The 18,380-nt window shown below is 42.2% G+C and overlaps 1 protein-coding gene across 2 annotated transcripts in view; it reads right to left on the bottom strand.

The window, feature by feature from the left end:
• The window catches only part of PDS5B (PDS5 cohesin associated factor B), a 3,703,643-nt gene that overhangs the window by 1,397,561 nt on the left and 2,287,702 nt on the right, over positions 1 to 18,380 (bottom strand). For both annotated transcript variants that reach the window (XM_044073218.1, XM_044073219.1), the window contains exon 22: positions 10,900 to 10,968. In XM_044073218.1, the coding sequence (XP_043929153.1) occupies positions 10,900 to 10,968 (69 nt within the window). The remainder of the gene's footprint in view (positions 1 to 10,899; positions 10,969 to 18,380) is intronic.

Below are 18,380 nucleotides of genomic sequence, written 5' to 3'. Positions count from 1 at the left end.
GTAAAAAGTACAGTTTTGTACCTACCATAAATGTAGATGTTCGAAGATCCACATTGCTGCAGTCCTGACATATGGGTAGTCCGCTGTCCTCGGTCGGCCCGAATACCAAAGTATTAGGCTGACGTCGGTCATGGGCGCTCAGATCTGACATCAGAGCATCAGGGTATTAAAGCGCATGACCGACGTCATATCCTCAGTCTTTTCTTGCCCCAGATGTCAGAAGGCCCTAAAAAGAAAGGCCACAGCCAAAAATAGAAAACTTCCCAAAAGGCATGTCCAAATAACAGCTACCACCCAAACCATACAACCATTCCAAACTACAGAGGGGAAGGAGGGAGGGTAAATTGGACTGCAGCAATATGGATCTTCGAACATCTACATTTATGGTAGGTACAAAACTGTACTATGTTCTTCATCTCACATTGCTGCAGTCCTGACATATGGGTAGAATCCCAAAGCAGAGGTAAAGGGAGGCTGGCAAAATCATAAAGCGTTGGGAGCTGCCAAAATGCCCTGTAAGATTGCAGTGGCAAATCCAGCCCTAGATTTAGAATAAAGAGGAAGATGGTAATGTTTAGAAAAAGTATGCACTGAACTCCAAGTAGCTGCTTCCAAAATATCTTTAGTAGCTACTCCCCTTAAAAAAGCGGTAGAAGTGGCAGTAGCCCTAGTGGAGTGAGGTCTGATTCCAGCCGGAATCTCCTTACCATGATGAGAATAACAAAAAGTAATACAAAGGCCAATCCACTTAGAAATAGTTTGTTTTGAAACAGGTTTCCCCTGAGAACCCAAAGCAAAAGAAACAAACAACTGCTGAGACTGTCTGAACCCTTTAGTCTTGCTCAAATAATAACGCAACTGCCTGTGAATATCCAAAGTGTGCAAAATTTTCTCCCCTTTATTTTGGGGATCTGCATAAAAAGTAGGCAAATGAATTGATTGGTTCAAGGCCACATTTGAAAGCACTTTAGGCATAAAAGTAGGGTTAGTACGCAGAGATACCCTATCCTTTTGAAAAATTAGGAAGGGTTCAACTGCCATAAGAGCCTGTAATTCAGATACCCTTCTAGCAGACGTAATGGCCAACAAAAAAGCAGTCTTCCAAGACAAAAACTTTAACTCAGCAGTAGCTGCAGGTTCAAAAGGAGGTAAAGTAAGTTTTTCCAACACAAAATTGAGATCCCAGGCAGGAGTAGGAGCTCTACGTGGGGGTCTTATGTTCTTTGCCCCTCTAAGAAATTGCTTAAACAAAGGATGAGAGAATAATGGTGGGTCACAGTCATAGTGAGCAGAAATGGCTGCAGCATAAACTTTTATAGAGGAGAAAGACAAACCCTTGTCTAATAATTCTGTAAGATATTGAAGAGAAACACTTAAATCAGGCCTGGAAACATCAAAGCTCTTTGTTTTGCTCCAAATTAAAAATCTCCTCCATTTATCAGCATAAACTTTCCTTGTACTAGGCCTTCTAGCCTCCAAAATAACATTCAAAACTTGTTGTGGAAGCTGTGACCCTCCAGGTTCTAGAACAGAATATGCCAGGCTGTTAGATGCACGGACTGAATCCTGACATTGAGGAAATGATTGCCCTCCTGAGACAAAAGGTGCGGAATCGAAGGCAAAGGCCATGGAGGCTCCCGTACTAAACTCCTCAGCAGAGGGCACCAGTGCTGTCGAGGCCAATCTGGAGCTATTAGAATCATGGAGGGCTTGTCTTGTCTGACCTTCAAGAGTACCTTGGGGAGGAGAGGCAGAGGCGGAAAGGCATAGACGTGAAGATTGCTCCAACTGAATGATAGAGCATCTACTTTCCAAGCTGTGGGATGAAACATTTTTGTGCAAAACTTTGGCAACTGGAAATTTAGTGGAGAAGCGAACAGATCTATGTCTGGAGTTCCCCATATCACTGTCAATTTTCAAATACATGAGGATCCAATTTCCACTCGTGGGGATCCACTATCTGTCTGCTCAAAACATCTGCTAAGGAGTTCTGTGCTCCTGGTAGAAACCTTGCCTGAAGATTGAGGTGTAAACTGAGAGCAGTCTCCCACAAAATCATTGCTTGCCTGCAAAGAGGGTAAGAATGGGTTCCCCCTTGCTTGTTGATGTACCACATGACAGTTGTGTTGTCTGTTTGAATCAACACTTGCCCTGGGTGAAGTAAATCCTTGAAAGCCATCAATGCAAATTGGACTGCTAACATCTCCTTCAAGTTGATATGTAAATGTTGAAGTCTGGCAGGCCACGTGTCTTGAACCCATTTTCCATTGAGGTGTGCTCCCCAAGCCTTGTCCGAGGCATCTGTTGTTAAAATCTGACTCGCCTCTGGTAGGGTCACAGAGAGTCCCTTGTTTAGGTGACATTCCTGAGCCCACCACAAAAATTCCTTTTGAATGCAAGGTATTATTTGAATGACAGTGTCCAGATCTTGGCAGTGTTGTGTCCATACATTTTTGAGATACCATTGTAGCTTCCTCATATGCAGTTTGGCATTGGGAAGCACCAGAATACAAGATGCCATGAACCCCAAGGCTTGAAGGACTGTCCTTGCAGTCAGCCTGGACCGTAGAGACAATTGATGGAAGTAAAGTGTAAGGTTCTTTTGCTTGTCCGGGGTCAAAAAGGCCACCTGGGAAGCTGTATTCAGTCTCACACCCAGAAAGCACATTTCCTGAGAGGGTACTAGACTGGACTTTGTTTCGTCCACAGAATACCCTAGGCACCTTAACACTGCCATCACATACTGTAGATGATGAAGAAGTTCGTACTTGTCTTGAGCAAGAATCAGGCAATCGTCCAAATAAGGATAAATTTGTATTCCTCTTAACCGTAAGAAGGCTATCACTGGAGCCAGAACCTTTGTGAACACCCTGGGCAGTAGATAAGCCAAAGGGCAATGCAGAGAACTGATAATGTAAAGTCCCAGCCCGAAAACGCAGGTATCTCCTGCAACTGGGCCTGATAGGAACATGAAGATAAGCCTCTTTGAGATCCAGAGTTACCATCCAGTGATCTTTGCCCAACAGAGGTAGAAGTTGTTGCAACGTCAACATTTTGAATTTTGGAATGTCCAGGTATGTGTTGAGGATAGATAAATCCAAAATCGGCCTCCAAGTGTTTCCTTTCTTTGGTACTAGAAACAGGCGAGAGTAAAATCCTAGGCCCACTTCTGACAGAGGGACCTGCTGTATAGCCCCATTTGAAGAAGTAAAGAAATCTGCTTGTGAGCCTCTACCCTTTGCTGAGGAGGAACGTCTGGCATGCCTTTGAAAGGAGGCAATGTATGGAAATAAAACTTGTAGCCTCGGTCTATAATGTCCAACACCCATTTGTCCTGGGTGATTAAAAGCCAGTTTTGCTTGAAGAGTGCCAACTTTCCTCCCAAAGGAGCTGCCAGACAGGAAGAATCTGGCAGCTGAAGATGCAGGTCATTGGGCCTGTTTACGAAAGGACTGGCCCCTGCCCTCACCTGTAGATTGTGCAGGTGAACTCCATGTTCTAGGCCTGAAAGAACTCTGAGCTCTGCCCCTACCACGTCTAGATCTACCCCTAGACTGTAAATCAGAAGAAGGATAAGCCCATCCCTTAGTAGGCCAATTCCTGCTGAACTTAGGAGGCTGCACCTGCAGAAAATCTTTAACAGTCTGCATAGACTTAGCCTTGTCTTCCATTTTCTTCAAGACAGACTCCACAGGAGAACCAAACAAAACTTCAGACTGTAAAGGAGCATCCAAAATTCTAGTTTTAACATGCTCTGACAAATTCTGATCCTTAAGCCAGGCGTGCCTGCGAATAACTGAACCAGTGGCAGCCACCCTGGAAGAAGCCTGTAAAGCATCGAAACCACACTGCAAAGAATGCTTACCCACCTGTTCAGAGGCATGTACCAAATCCTGTAATTCCTTACACTCTATGCCCTCTGCCAAAGCATCCACTTTAGATTTTAGCTGAGTAAGGAGAAAATTCTGGTACTTCAACATATGAAACTGGCAATTCAAAGCCCTCATTGCTAAAGTGGAAGAGGTATACACTTTCTTACCCCATCTATCCAAAGCTCTAGCATCTTTATCCATAGGAACTGGATTCTTTACAACAGAAGCCCTGACACCCTTAGGTCCCTGGCTAATAGTTTCTGGGTCAGCCCTTGGACTCTTATACAGATATTTATGAGCCTCAGGTACTCTGTAATACCTGTCCGGCTTAACTGGTGCAGGAGGCAGAGAGTCTGGATTAAGGGAAGCCTCGGAGAAAACGTCTTGAACAACATCCAAAACAGGAGGTATAGCCAAGGGCCTATGTTGTGGTAAAAACAAAAATTCCCTAAACCTCTTTCGGGAATCTGAGAAATCCTGACCTTCCCATTTAAAATGCTCCCTCATAGAATGCAGGGTTTCTGAAAAAGAAAAATCCTCTGGAGGAGAAGCAGAAGGAGTGGAATCCTCTGCGCCTGAATCAGAATAAGGAGGAAAATCCTGAATGTCTTCAGCCGAAGACTCTGAGTAATCTGAAGCCTGCTCCAAACTTTCCACCTCTGGCTCCACCCTAGGCCTCTTATCAGGAGGGGGCATAGAACCTCTGATTAAAGAAATTAAATCTTCTGCCATTTTAAGCATGTGTTTTTTAGGCACAGAACCTGCAGAACTAGGACTGACACCCGTGGAAGGCAAACCAGGCCTGCCTTTGGAAGGAGCCTTATAGACAGAAGGAGAAGGCCTAACCACCTTAGGCAAGGAAGGGAGAACAGCAACCTGAGAGGCCCCCTCAGCCTGACCTGACTCCTGAGAGGCCACATCTTGCAAAATTAAAGCCTCCCCCTGAGACTCAAATGAAACCTCGGCTGGATCCACAGATTCCACCGTAGTTTCTAAAGAACCGGCGTCCGGAACGGACGACTCATCCTGCCGGGAATTTAAAGATTTTTCTTTGCGCTTCTTCGCGGTAGCGGGCGTCGGAGGATCCGACGGCATATTATAATTACACCGCTTACCGAAAACAAGCCTAGCGCAATCTAACCTACGTTTAATGGTGCGCTTATTAAACCTAGCACAAAAGCGACACCCGACTACGTCGTGCTCAGGTCCCAAACAAGGTATACAAAGAGAGTGGTAATTCCTATGCGGTATCTGTTTCCCACAAGAAATACAATTATTCACTTTTTCTGACATCCGGAATTAACTGAGGCAAGAAAAAACAAAAATATTCCCCAAAGGGGTACTTAGCCCAACTTGGTTTCGGTCTGAAACTCAGAATACGAAAATTTCAGAACGCCGAATGGCACTTGCAAACGCTGCTTCTGCATCGGACCATGCGGCAAAAAAGACTGAGGATATGACGTCGGTCATGCGCTTTAATACCCTGACGCTCTGATGTCAGATCTGAGCGCCCATGACCGACGTCAACCTAATACTTTGGTATTCGGGCCGACCGAGGACAGCGGACTACCCATATGTCAGGACTGCAGCAATGTGAGATGAAAAACATCCCTGCCTTGACTCACGATGTTATACTAGGGAAAGATTTTCCCCAATCTTAAGGCACTAGAGAAAATGTAACTAGGAGGAAGAATCCACAGGCACAGTGTCAGACTGATATACTTTTGAAACAGGTATAGCAACAGCTTCAAATGTCTGTTCAATACAAAGGAGAATAAGACAGTGACACTCCAACAGAGGTCTTGATACAAAACCAAGAAAATACAGTTAGCATAGCAGCCACAAAAGGGGTTAGAATATGATTGTGACTAGATGGTAAAATGAATCAGTGTTTGACCAGAAACCTGCCCCAGTGATAAAGCAAAAAAAAATCAAACACCAAGAGTGCCAGTACAGGAACTGGAACAGGAACTGGAAACAAAAACTGAAAGCTCTGAAGTAAAAATCAGAGCAAGAAAGATGACTGCACACAGGCTTACATGTTAGAAAAGCAACAGAGAAAAAGAAATTGAACAACACCATTTAAATGAAGACCTTCTTAGGAAATAAATGATATTAGAATACTGCAAGTGACACATATCAGAAAATGCAGACTTGTAAACCCACCTCTCTCCAAACAGAACAAAAAGTGGAAGAAAAATGGAATTCTCAAGAAACTTGGTCTAAGTTAAAGCTGGAAGAGATATTTTGTCTAGAGCTACATTTTTAGGCGAAGAGAGGGAAGAGACTGCAGTGCCATTGTTTTCAGACAGCACCCTGTACCTTACACCTCAAATCAAGCTAGTGAAGAGAGTAACAGTGGATGTAAAGGAAATTATATGCACACAAAAGCAGCACAATGGAAAGATGATACTTTAAGCAGAACAAGGAAAATATAACCAGGGTTGATGGGCAATACACTGAACAAGAGGTTCTCATAAGTTCTTACCCGTATTCTGAGTTAGGAGATGACATCCTACTCAGTGTAAAAGACATGAATGAAATTCTACATCAACTGCTGGTGCCAAAATATTACAGGAAACTAATTATGAAGCCAGGGCAAAGTCACACGCTAGAAGATCACCTGGTGGTGAACGAAATTAGCCAGATTTTACTGGCCAAGCATAATTAAAACACAAACTTTTCTGTGCTTCTTATTGAGAAAGTCAGAAAACTGCAACCCATACTGGATACAAAAGGCCAATGACTCCAATGGCTGTCAGAGGCTTCTCTATACTTCTGCTATGGACAATATGGACCCACCAGTAAAATCCAGCAATGAGTATCAGTATACATTAGTATACAGTATCAGTATACATACAACCAACTGTAGGCTCCGTCCAGGTTGTAATGAACAAATCAATGTACTCAAAATATGCAAATCAAAAAATAAAATAATGAATTAAAAATAAACAGTAATAAAGCAGATGGTTATGGCACACAAGAAATAAATACAATACATTTGACAAATAATACAATAATAAATACATCACAAGTAGTAGAACAGCAAATTGGTGTGAGAATATAGCAAATAAAAGTATCTTGATACTAGAACAACAAAAGAGTATAATGAAGTTATGTATTCAACAAAGGAAAATTAGACAGGAAGTAGAGCTAGTAAGGGTACAGGTAAATTCATATTTGCATAAAGTTTTGTTCAACTCTAAGTGAGGGCTACACAAACATTGAAGTAAGATTCAAGACAATGGTAGGGCTTTGTGGTAATGGGATATGTCCTGTATTATGAGACTTGCATTCAAACTGCTCGTGCAGTAACCATCCGAGTCGCAGTCAAAAGTGAGAGTATTCTGACATTTCCACTGCATTTCTTGGTCAGGGACTGATAATGTAAAGGGGCTACAATGGAGACGCTATAAGAGCAGTGAAGTTTACAGTACTGAACTTGCTTTTGCATAGCTCCAAATGTTGTAAGGTAGAATTACTACAATTTGTTTCATGTTTTATGAAGCAATGACAGAGAACTAACTTGCTATTCCCTACAATGGTTATACTAAGAGAAGTTTACCAACAAAGGATCTCCCTCATGTCAATGGTACTGCATCACAGTCAGTGCTTTAAAATCAAACAGCTGAAATCAGCATATAATTCACAGATTAATGGTTTAGTAGAGAGGTTAAACAGAATACGTTAACTCACGCTAAGGAAAGTTGTTGTGTCTTTCGGCTTTTCCCGGTTAGGGGTCGCCACAGTGGAACTCCGGTCCGCTAATGATTGGCAGCTGATTTTTACATACTGGCTTGCCAGGCCTGACGCACAACCTTCAACGAAGGTACGCCCATTCAAGCATGTCTCCACGCAGAAGCCGCTCTAGCTGAGAATCGAACCAGACAGCGTCTTACTGTGAGGCGACAACGCCTAACTGATTCAAATGCTAAGTACTGAGACCACATGCTACCCCACTTCTTGCTGTTTGTAATAAAAAGTGCCACGCTTCAAAATTGGTTTACCCCACCTGAACTCTTGCATGGCAGGTATCCCAGAGAGCTGCTCAATATCATTAAAGCTATCTAATACCATTTAAGATTGTGACAAAACACTACATTCGTTTACAAGATATACTACAGCTGGTTATGCTCATACTAAAGGAGCAGACAAAGAAAAGTTCAGGAGATACGACTTCATAGTAACACCTGATTTAAATAATTTATCCCAGGGGATCAAATTTTAGTGCCCTACACAGAGAATAAACTTCTGGTAAAAGTGGCAGGGGCAACTGGGGCAACAAAGAATAAATGCAGTGAACTACAAGGTTAGACAGCCAGTGACAGAAAAAGAAACTCCATCACATTAACATACTAAAACCACGGACAGTATCAGCAAGTTCTGTAGTTAATTTGAAAACTGAAGTCACTCAGAAGACATTTGATAACCTCTTTCAGAAGATCAGCTACAAGAATCCTAGTCAAAAGCACAAAAGCAGAAAATTAGGTCAATATGGTTTATGATGTATAATGTCTGCAACTAAGATTATGTTAACATGGCCTGTTTTCAATTATATAAATGTATGACTCCCTAAGATCATACATGATAATTTAAATAAAGACTTTTTTTTTTGTTTGTTTTAAACAAGAAAGAAAAGAAATGAATGAGTGCTTTCAGCCATGCCAGGAAACTAAAACTGACCAAACATAATACAGAGCAACAGCTGATGCGAAGATTAGACTGAGATCTTGCACAGTACCTACAGTCTCAGAAACAACCAGTAAGAAAAGTTGTTTAAGCAATGGTCAAACTAGAAGCAACAGAAGAATCGCACAGTGAACGGAGAGGTCCAACACATTCTTAAACCTGATGGAAGTTTCACGTTCTGTAATGACATTATGTAATTAAACATTTCAAAGTTTGATAGCTTTACCATACCCAGAAATGAGTTGATAGAAAACCTAGAAATGGCCCGATAACTGACAGTCCCCCTTTGTGAAGTATAGTGCTGGCAGATACTTTCTCCACTCAACAAACGACCTTTGTAACCTCATTAGCTCAATTTTAGAACAAAGCTGTACCATAAGGCCTACATGGGATTCTAACCACCTTTCAGAAAATGACTAAAAGACCTCACTTATGTTATGTCGCTACTTACCTGGATGATGTGGTCCTTGATTCAAAGGACTGGTAGTATCACTTACCAAAGTGCAGGCTGTTAGAATCTATAAGACAAGCTGGCTTAACTGGGAATATTAAGAAATGTAAACTGGGCATGGTGGAAGCAGAGTATTTGGGGTATCTTCTATAAAGTCAGAGGTGGTAAGGCCACAACTAGAAGAAAAAACAAGGCTATAATAATCAGCCTACACCCTCCATTAAGACAGGCGAAGACTGTTCTTAGACAGGATCAGTACAAAGAAAATCTCTGTCTAATTTTGCAACTACTTCCTGATCTTTAATGCAGCTCACCAAAGGAAAGGGTCTAATCAAGTTGTAATGGTCCCTTGACATGAGGAAGACAGTATACTGAACTATCTAAAAAATATTATGAACTGAAACAGTCCAAGTGACTTCCGATTTTAGTAATGAATTTACCCTGCATATGGATAAATCACAGGTGAATTTGGGAGCAGTGGTGTCTCAAGATATTCAAGGTGTGACTCGCCCTGTGCAATCTATCAGATGAAAATTAAGACATCGCTGAAAAAAGAGATACGCAGCTCTTGAAAGATACATCTGGCTGTAAGTAGGCCTTTAACTCTTTGAAATACTATTTACTACAGAAATACTTCTCCCTAGTGACTAATCATGACCTGTTAAAATGGTGGAGTAACAGGAGTTGGCAATACCCAATTCAGCTCATGGGCACAACACCTATAGCCCTTTACAATACGTGGTAATGGGTTGCTGAGGTTCTACTACCCATAACAGAGACCAAAAACACACTGTTTTTGCACAGGGAAGGTCTAAACATCTTGTGTCTTTAAATGAATGCTGTGGCATGTACCTTTAAACTTTTGTAAAGGGACTTGACCTTGTTAAAATTCTCATAGCACTCCAGTCAGGAAATCAACTGTATTAATTAGTTGGAATTCAATTGTGTATGCAGTACAGAGGTACTAACTAACTAGAAGATTTGTGAAGTATGACAGCCAGATAGGGCTCAGTGGAGATATGGCCACAAGAAAACTCAGGTGAAGACTCTTCTATTGAATGAAGCTGAAGGGGAAGGCCTGGCAAGTTTAGCTAAATGTATAAGCTATAACAAATGTGTAATTTAGGCAAGGTGCCACATAAGTTCTGATAAATACAACGATACAACGCTAGGAGAAAAACTAATAATGATGGGTGATATTTCTGGCATTTCAGTGCAACTCTTAAAAGCTAAACACAAAGCAAGACAGCTGCCACTTTAACTACAAAAACTCAAACAGTAGCCCAGCTCTGTGGCATACAGGGATAAAGCCCTGACTATGACCCTGAAGATCTTAGGCTGAAGACAGGTGGGCTCTGGAACAGCTGGGAAGAGATGAGTGGGAATAATCTGTTGATGCCAGCCTGGCACTCCTGAGAGGGAGATGGTGGCTATGGTCTGCTAATTGCTACTATGCAAATTAAAGTTCGCATGGCATGGAAAAACCCAGAAATTGAGAAATCAGCTTGGCTATCCAAAACTGTTGACACCAACCTTCATGAAAGTGCACACACTCATGGGGAGGGTGTAGAACACCCTGCGAAGAAGGGGTGTTCTCATCAACCACCAAGGGCAATATTACTCCCTTCAAAATGAATTCACTACTGGGAATCCAGCTTGGGCAGAAGCCACTTCAATGACACCTGGATGATAGCCCTTCTGTTAGGTTCCTGATATGGGAAATGAACAGACCTAAGACTGATGGGAGAAGCTTGATGTCTGGCAGACACAAAGGAATAAGTCACAAAGAAAACAAAAATATTCAGATCCTGACTATACAGTTGCATGTGCACCATATGAAAACTACAATGTTATCTCCAAGAAAAAAAATCGCATGAAATGTCTTACCTTAACAAGTGTTTCTGGTGAGACTTCATCATCGGGCACCCAAAGTTTAACAGTCTTTTTCCCTATGAGCTGAAGACAGAACAATGCATTTTAGGAACAAAGCTACCCCTGTTTAAAACTTGAAACAACCACACCAGAAAATGAGAGAAGAATGTTAAACTGAAAGCAACCTTCTTAGATAAGAAAATGACCACAAGTAATGCACTACATGATTACCACTAAATGGTTAACACTCATTTGCCATCAAAAGAACAATTCAACATACCAAAAACAATAATTAATACTCTATCACAGGAAGAAAACCAAACAATGTAAAAAGTGTTATTTACTAAAACAGCACAGTACAATATTACATCCTTTCTATACTGATCCATGGTTTCTAGATTTAAAAGTTAAAAACATCAGAAGAGGGGGATACTCACCTGGAACTTCTGCTGAACTACTAAAAGTCAAAACAATCACCTTAACAAATTTATAAAACAAAACAAGAGGTAGCCTTATAAATGTTCTACTACCTGCCATATATAGTGTGAAACTGACAAAAATGTAGATATTAGTATTGAAAAACAAATTAAATATTACTCTCAAAAATCAATGAAATAATGTACTAAGTAAAGCAGAGATTTAACAAACTCTCCACTTCCAGAGAGGTATGTCCTTAAACAGACATATGCACAAAACCACTTTCCTAAATGGGTAAAACTCTGGACTCATCCTCTCCAGCCACCAAAATTCAGCACTTTTTTTTCCTCAGATGCATGCTCCTTAAATGAGCTCAGTTGCTGCCATACACAATGGCATCTCAAGCAACCTAGACCGGTACTACTAGTCCATGAGCCAACCAACTGGCACCTAGTCAAATTAGCAAAAACACTTCCTTCAAATTAAGAACTAAGAATGAACATCTGATACCAAAACTAAAAGTTTCCACAAATGGATAAACTGATGAGCAGCCTCAGTGGCTCAACAGGTAGCTCACTAGCTTTTGGTGTAGTTTGTGGGTTCTGTTGCTACACTAGGTAATTAGATTAGTTTTCCAATACTCTCACTGCAGTGCAGCATTAGGGAGGTTTCTGCACTCCGGAGTGTACCTTCCTTCTATCTGCACAGGTGTATGGAAAAGATCCCACGGCACTAATCAAAAAAGTAGGAGTCCTTCACTAGAATTTAAATTCACTACATACCATATAAAACTTTAGATCAATTATTTACACTAATTTTTTTACATTCATACTTAAAATTATACACAACTGATCAATACAAAATGCTTAATTCTATTTCTTTTTTTCTTTCTTTTATAATTTACCCTCTATCCCCCACCCTTTCTTCTTGCTTGAGCAAATGCATCATCTTCCATTTTCTTGATACACAACAAAATTCTCTCATCTTTTTCCACAGCACTCATATTGTTGCAAACAGTACTTCATCTCATTTAACTGTTTCTTTATCATACTTCCTATACAATGCTCCTGAATTTCTACATTTAAATTTCTATTAATATTCAGTTTTAAACTCTTCCCAACATTTATTCTTTTTGCAACAACAATAAATGAAAGTTATGTACTTACCCATAACAGTACAGCTGAGTTGTCTGCTTTTGTCCTTCAACAGTCGGGTATTCAGATCAGACGTTGGACACACTAGACTTTGGATTCAAAGCTCAGGCTCCTCCCCTTACCCACAATCCCCTCCGGCCAAAGTAATTATCTCAAATAGAGTTCACCCAAACTTTATCTAATGGACAAAGAACCCCCTACTCAAGGACAAATCAAGTTTATAAAACGTCAACTCATTATCTGAGGTGGAGCCTGAACAGCATACGTCCAAGGTCAGGTAAAAAAAAATCAGTATGGTCGTACCAGGGACCAGGAAACAACGGAAGGGGAGGGGTGGGGGGAGATGACGAAGGACAGAAACCGATGACTCGGATCTAACGTTATGGTAAGTACATAAATTTAGCATCAGATGTCTCTTCCATCCGTTCCTTAATGGTTGCGACAGAGTCCCCAGCTAATGAAACTCTTGTGAGGTCTTAATAAAAGATATTCCAGAGGACAGCTGGACCAAAATCAGCCCTGTTTCTGGACTGCAAGTCCAATTTATAATGAGAAATAAAGGTTTGAACACTGGATCAAGTGGCTGCAGCACAAATGTCAACAAGGGATACTCTTTAAAAGAGAGCAGCAGTAGTAATCACAGATGAAGCTGAATGAATATAGAGAGGTTTGGATAAGATCAGTGCCTTTGCTCTCCATACACAGAAACACAGTCAGACAACCATCTGGACACAATCGCTTTAGAAACTCCTTGTCTGTTTGGCTGTAGAAAAGGAAACAAGCAGCTGACTAGATTTTCTAATTTTCTCTATACAGTGAGTAAAAGTGGAGTCAGCAATACACATCCAAAAAGTACAGCATGCACTCTACTTTACTGGTAAAATTTGGCAAGAAGACTGGAAGAATGATAGACTGATTAAGCAAAGTTTCTGTAGCTACCTTTGGAATAAAAGGTGGATTAGATTCAGGGTCACTATCTTTATGAAAAATGAGAAAGTGGAGTGCGTAATTCTGATACACTCTGAGCTACAGTAACTTTCACCAGAAACAAAATTTTCCAAGCTAGAAATTTATGGTCAATCTTAGCTGCAAGTTCAAGAGGTTTAACTCAAAAGCTTGTAAGAGAATGGTGATATTTCCAAGGGGGAGCAGGGGTCCTTAAGAAGAAGTTTGATAAGGAAGGCTACCCCTAAGGAATGCCTTGGATAGTTTAAGGAAGGCAACAGATGGATTATATCCTACATGAAAAATTGAAATGGCCACTAACTGAACTTTAACAGAAGAGTAACTGGTCCAGTCATGAACAAGGAGAAATCAAAAATAGCTGGGAGAGGAGCCATAAATGGTTCTACATTTCTTTTAAAAGCCCATACTGAAAACTTTTTCCACCTGCTTTTGGAAATCTTTCTGGTAGAAGGTCTCTGTGAGGAGGAAAGACTATGAATCACCTCGGGGGACAGCATGGGTTGTCTAGCCATCACTGGAAGTGGAGAAACCAGGTGATCTGCCCAAGGGCTTGAATGTCTTGGTAAGGCAGTACGAACTGGTGACAGAGAAGATTTGGATTAGGCTAAAGTACCTAAAGGAAGGTATATCAGATGAGGCCAGAGGAAAGGAAACTGCACCTGTCAGGGCCAAAATGGGGCAATGATGATGATGACTGTAACCTTCCTTGGCAAGGCTTTCTGCAGAAACTCTGAAATAATTACAGTAACTGACAATAACTGTTTTACAGTACAATGTACACTTTTATAGGTTCATAGGTAGGTACTAGGCTATCTGCCCGAGGGCATTTATAAGGCTAGCCAGAGTGTGTCAGCTTTTGCCGCCCCAATGATTAATTAACTGAGCCTCTGTCAAAAAGAGCCAATGAAGTGATCCTAGGGGTGTATTTTCTGTTACTCATCCACTAAGTCAAGGTTTCTCTTGAAGAGTGTTAGTGAGGGGCTCTGCCTAATGTAGTTAGGAATTTTGTTCCAAAGCATGGGAGTCTCTGTGGCAGGAATCTATCCCTCCAGCATGTTCTATTTACGGTTGTGGTGAGGTTTAGCTCACTAGAGCAAGTGGCTCGCAGTGACCTGGATTTCTTTAGGTGGAGCATGTCCATCAATTCTGAGTTGGACATGGCTTTGTAAGTCAGGCAGAGATCACCTCTGAGTTAAGCGATATGCGACTGAGTACAGCTGGAGTTTTTCCAGTCGGGCTGCATAGGACATATGTTTGAGGCCAGTAATTCTCTTGGTGAGGTACTTTTGTGGTCTTTCCAGCTGTTGGAAGTATCTTGTGAGGTACATCCCAAATGGGGCATTGTACTCTATGATGGGTCTGATGAGTGACAAGTAGAGGGGCTCTATAACCTCTATTTCTAGATGCAAACTCTTTAGAAATTAGATGGGCCACACAGAAGGATTTCCTAACTACTTTAGCAATATGATTGTCAAAGAAGAGATTACTATCTACCTGGGTCCCCAGATCTCTTATTACCTCTTCTGTATTAAGGGGGCTGCCACCTATGTGGTAAATCATGGGTGTTTTGTTTTTCCCAAACGGGATGACTATGCATTTTTTGGCATTTAGATTGAGACCATGACTTTGACACCAGGTGTCCGTCTCAGTAAGGCCCTTTTGGAGAATGTCCGTGTCAGCCGGAGAGTCTATTATGGCTCCCAGTTTGCAGTCATCGGCGGACTTGGTTATTCATAGTCTTCCTGTGTTTGCCTGTACTTCTGAGAAGTATATGCTGAACAGTAGGGGTCCCAGGACCGAGCCTTGTGGGACACCACTTGTGACCGGTTTAGAGTCGGACCTGGAGCCCGCTATTCTTATCGTGTGAGTTCTCATGATATAGGGGTTTATGTTCAGGCTAGTGAGTTTTTCAATAATTCCCGAGTGGGGAATGGTGTCAAAAGCCTTGGCGAGGTCAAGGTAACCTGTGAGAACTACCTTCCCCTCATCTATGGCCTTGGTGACTGTCTCGAAGAAGTCAACCAAGTTTAGTAGGCATGATCTACCCTTAACAAAGCCGAACTGGGTCGGGTCAAGTGTTTGGAGGTTCCCAATGTCTTTGTTAATGAGTTCCATGATGATGCGCTCCATAGCCTTGCAGACCAGGCTAATCAGGCTTATGGGGTGAGAGTTACCAGAATCAGTTGTGGCCCCTCCTTTGTGGAGTGGAATAACCGTTGCTGTGTGCCATTCTATGGGCACATAGGCTGACGTTGAACAGTGTGTTTAGGTGGGGGGTTAGTTCGTTCTATAGTTCGTGCAAGACGCAGCCTGGGACACCATCTGGCCCCATTGACGCTGCTCTTTTGGCTTTTGAAAGGGCTGTTTTCACCTGTGTGTCTGTGATTTCCGGGACACTACACTTTTCCAGTATTGTTGTAGGCCCTTTTGGGGGTGAGAGGGGGGTGAAGTTTGCACTGAATCTATCTGCCAAGATGATTGCAATATCAGTGGGTTCAGTATATTTTGTGCTATTTTGCACTAGCTCAGAGCATACCTGCGAGTCGCCACTTAGATTCTTGACATAGCTAAAGAAGGCTTTGTGGTTATCTTTCGAATCCTTGGCTATTTTTCTTTCAAAGTTAGCCTTGGAGGATTTTATGAGGGACCTTAGTTTCTTACTGATACTGATCAGGGATGTCATTCCTTCTTGGGATTTGCGTTTTTTTTTTTTTTTTAACTAGTTTCCTCCTTCTACTGTATAGCCTGTTTATGGCAGGGGTCCACCAGACTGGTTTCCTTTTCTTAGGGGAGTGAGTCTTTGTTTTGCTAGGGATGGCACGATCCATGCATCCTTGTAGGTGTTCATAGAGTGCATTTGTAAAGGTTTCTGCATCTTGGACATGTTATCCTTTAGCATGGGGGCTGTGAAACTTACCACCTCTGTCTTAAGTAAGGTGAAGTTTGCTACAGAAAAGTTTTTCACTGTGGTTTTCTTGGTTGGAGGTGGCGGTGTGGTGTGGACATCAAGAGTGATTAGTTTATAGCCTGATCTAACCAGTGACAGGTTGACCTCCAGTGTGGAACACCTGTCGTCCATGTTGGTGATGTCCAGGTCCAATATGTTTTCACCTCTGGTAGGGGGAGTTTACCAGCTGATCCAGGGCATATGAGTTGATAAATTCCAGGAAGTGCTGGACCTGGGAGTTTGTACTTGAGTAGTTTTCCCAGTTAACGGTAGGGTAATTGAAATCACCCAATATCAGGGTGTTCGGTAGGACCTTCATATTTTCCAGTGTCATGGAGGGTGATCTGTAGCAGGCCACAATTTGCATTGCAGATTTGCCTGATGTTAGTTGCACATGGATGATCTCGGAGGTAACATGCTGCACCACTAACCTGGAGGTGTAGGTATCCTTGATGAATATGGATACACCCCCTCCTTTTGTGTTTTGGTCCATGTTCTGTGGCCGAAATGTGTGGTATGAGTTGTAGCCCGATAGTACTGGGGTGCTCTGTGGAGCCTTGAACCAGGATTCAATTACTGCACAGATGTCGACATTCTCAATACTGAGGAGTGCTTCGAGCACGTGCATTTTGAGATTTAAACTCCTGGCGTTGAGTAGCATAACCCTCATTTTTTATTTGTGCTGTTTACGGAGGTGGGTTTGACTTTTGAGCCTTGCCTAAAAAAGGAACTATGGGGGCAGCAAGAGCCTTGGCCAGTATTCGAAAGCCTAGGGGTGACAGGTGCAAGCAGTCTCTTGCGAAGCAACGAGGCTTGTCGAGCATGTCTTTCCAGGCTGACAGACACTGGAGCCCCTTTGAATGACACCAGAAGCTTAGCCAATTGTTGAAATTGATCATTTTTTCTTTATACTGCGGTATCATTCTTGGTGAGGGCAGGATGCTACTCAGGGTCAGGGACATACCCGCCTGGGCTATATGATCAGAGAGCTCTTCCATGTCTCTTTTCATGAAGTCCAGGGAGATACGTCTCAGGTCATTCACACCAACATGAACAATGACAGAGTCATATTTGTACTTGTTCTGGAGTGACCTGAGTGCTTGTGTTATGTGGTGGATTCTGGCTCCCATAAGGCAGCTAACAGTAACCTTCTCCTTGTCCAGCCTAGTGAGTGGGACGTCAGTGTGCCCGACTATAGAGTCGCCTACTACTAGCGTGTTAGGTATGTTATTTCGCCTTAAGGGCTGTGATTGTGCGGCACACTGATTTTGTGTTTTGTGTGTTGTCTGGTTTGTGACAGGAGGTGCAGGTTTTTTTGGGTGTCTGCTTTGGAGGTCTGTGATGCTTTTGCAGGTTATTATTTAGAGCCTCAGAGTATGATTTTGTGTACTTATGTGTATTTTTTGTCACTTCTGGTTTAGTATGTCTATGTGAGGCTGGATGTGTGGTGCAAGTGTGAACCTTTTCCTCATGACTGCCTGTTCCAGTCTTGGGTGGAAAGAGCTTAGCCTCCAATTTAGCTATATAATTGCATCTCTCACATATGTTAATGTTTTGTGGTAGGAGGAGAGGGTTGTCTGTGTACATGAGGCAGTTGCAACATTGCCTCAGGATACCCAGGTTCATCAGCTGGACTGGAGAGCATACCTGAAATTGCCCTTTGGTCACGCCTGAATAGTAGGGTGAGCTGCTTAGTCGCTTGGTTGGTGAGGGGTGAATAATGAGCCTTGCCCTGCTCGGCAATCAAGTGTCGGGGTATATTAGTGATTGCTATTAGGTCTGAGCAAGTGCTGGACTGTAGGATGCTTTTTAAGTGCTTAGGCTGAGAGTTAGACTACTTTCAAGGGAAAAACTGAAGAGGAGACTTGGTGGAGCCGGGATAAATTTAGCCCTAGCTAACTGGCGCTGCCCGGACGTGCAAATGCAGTATTTACAGCAGGGAAATGAAAGAGAAATTAGCCCAAAATGGCCTATAAACTACTAACGTCTGGGCTGGAACCACTCCTCCAGGG

This window comes from Protopterus annectens, chromosome 5.part1, assembly GCF_019279795.1.
Source record: "Protopterus annectens isolate FY-2018-M chromosome 5.part1, PAN1.0, whole genome shotgun sequence".
In the NCBI taxonomy this organism is placed as follows: Eukaryota; Metazoa; Chordata; order Ceratodontiformes; family Protopteridae; genus Protopterus; species Protopterus annectens.
Note: the sequence above shows the minus strand (reverse complement) of the source record. Positions and strands in the feature narration are given on the sequence as shown.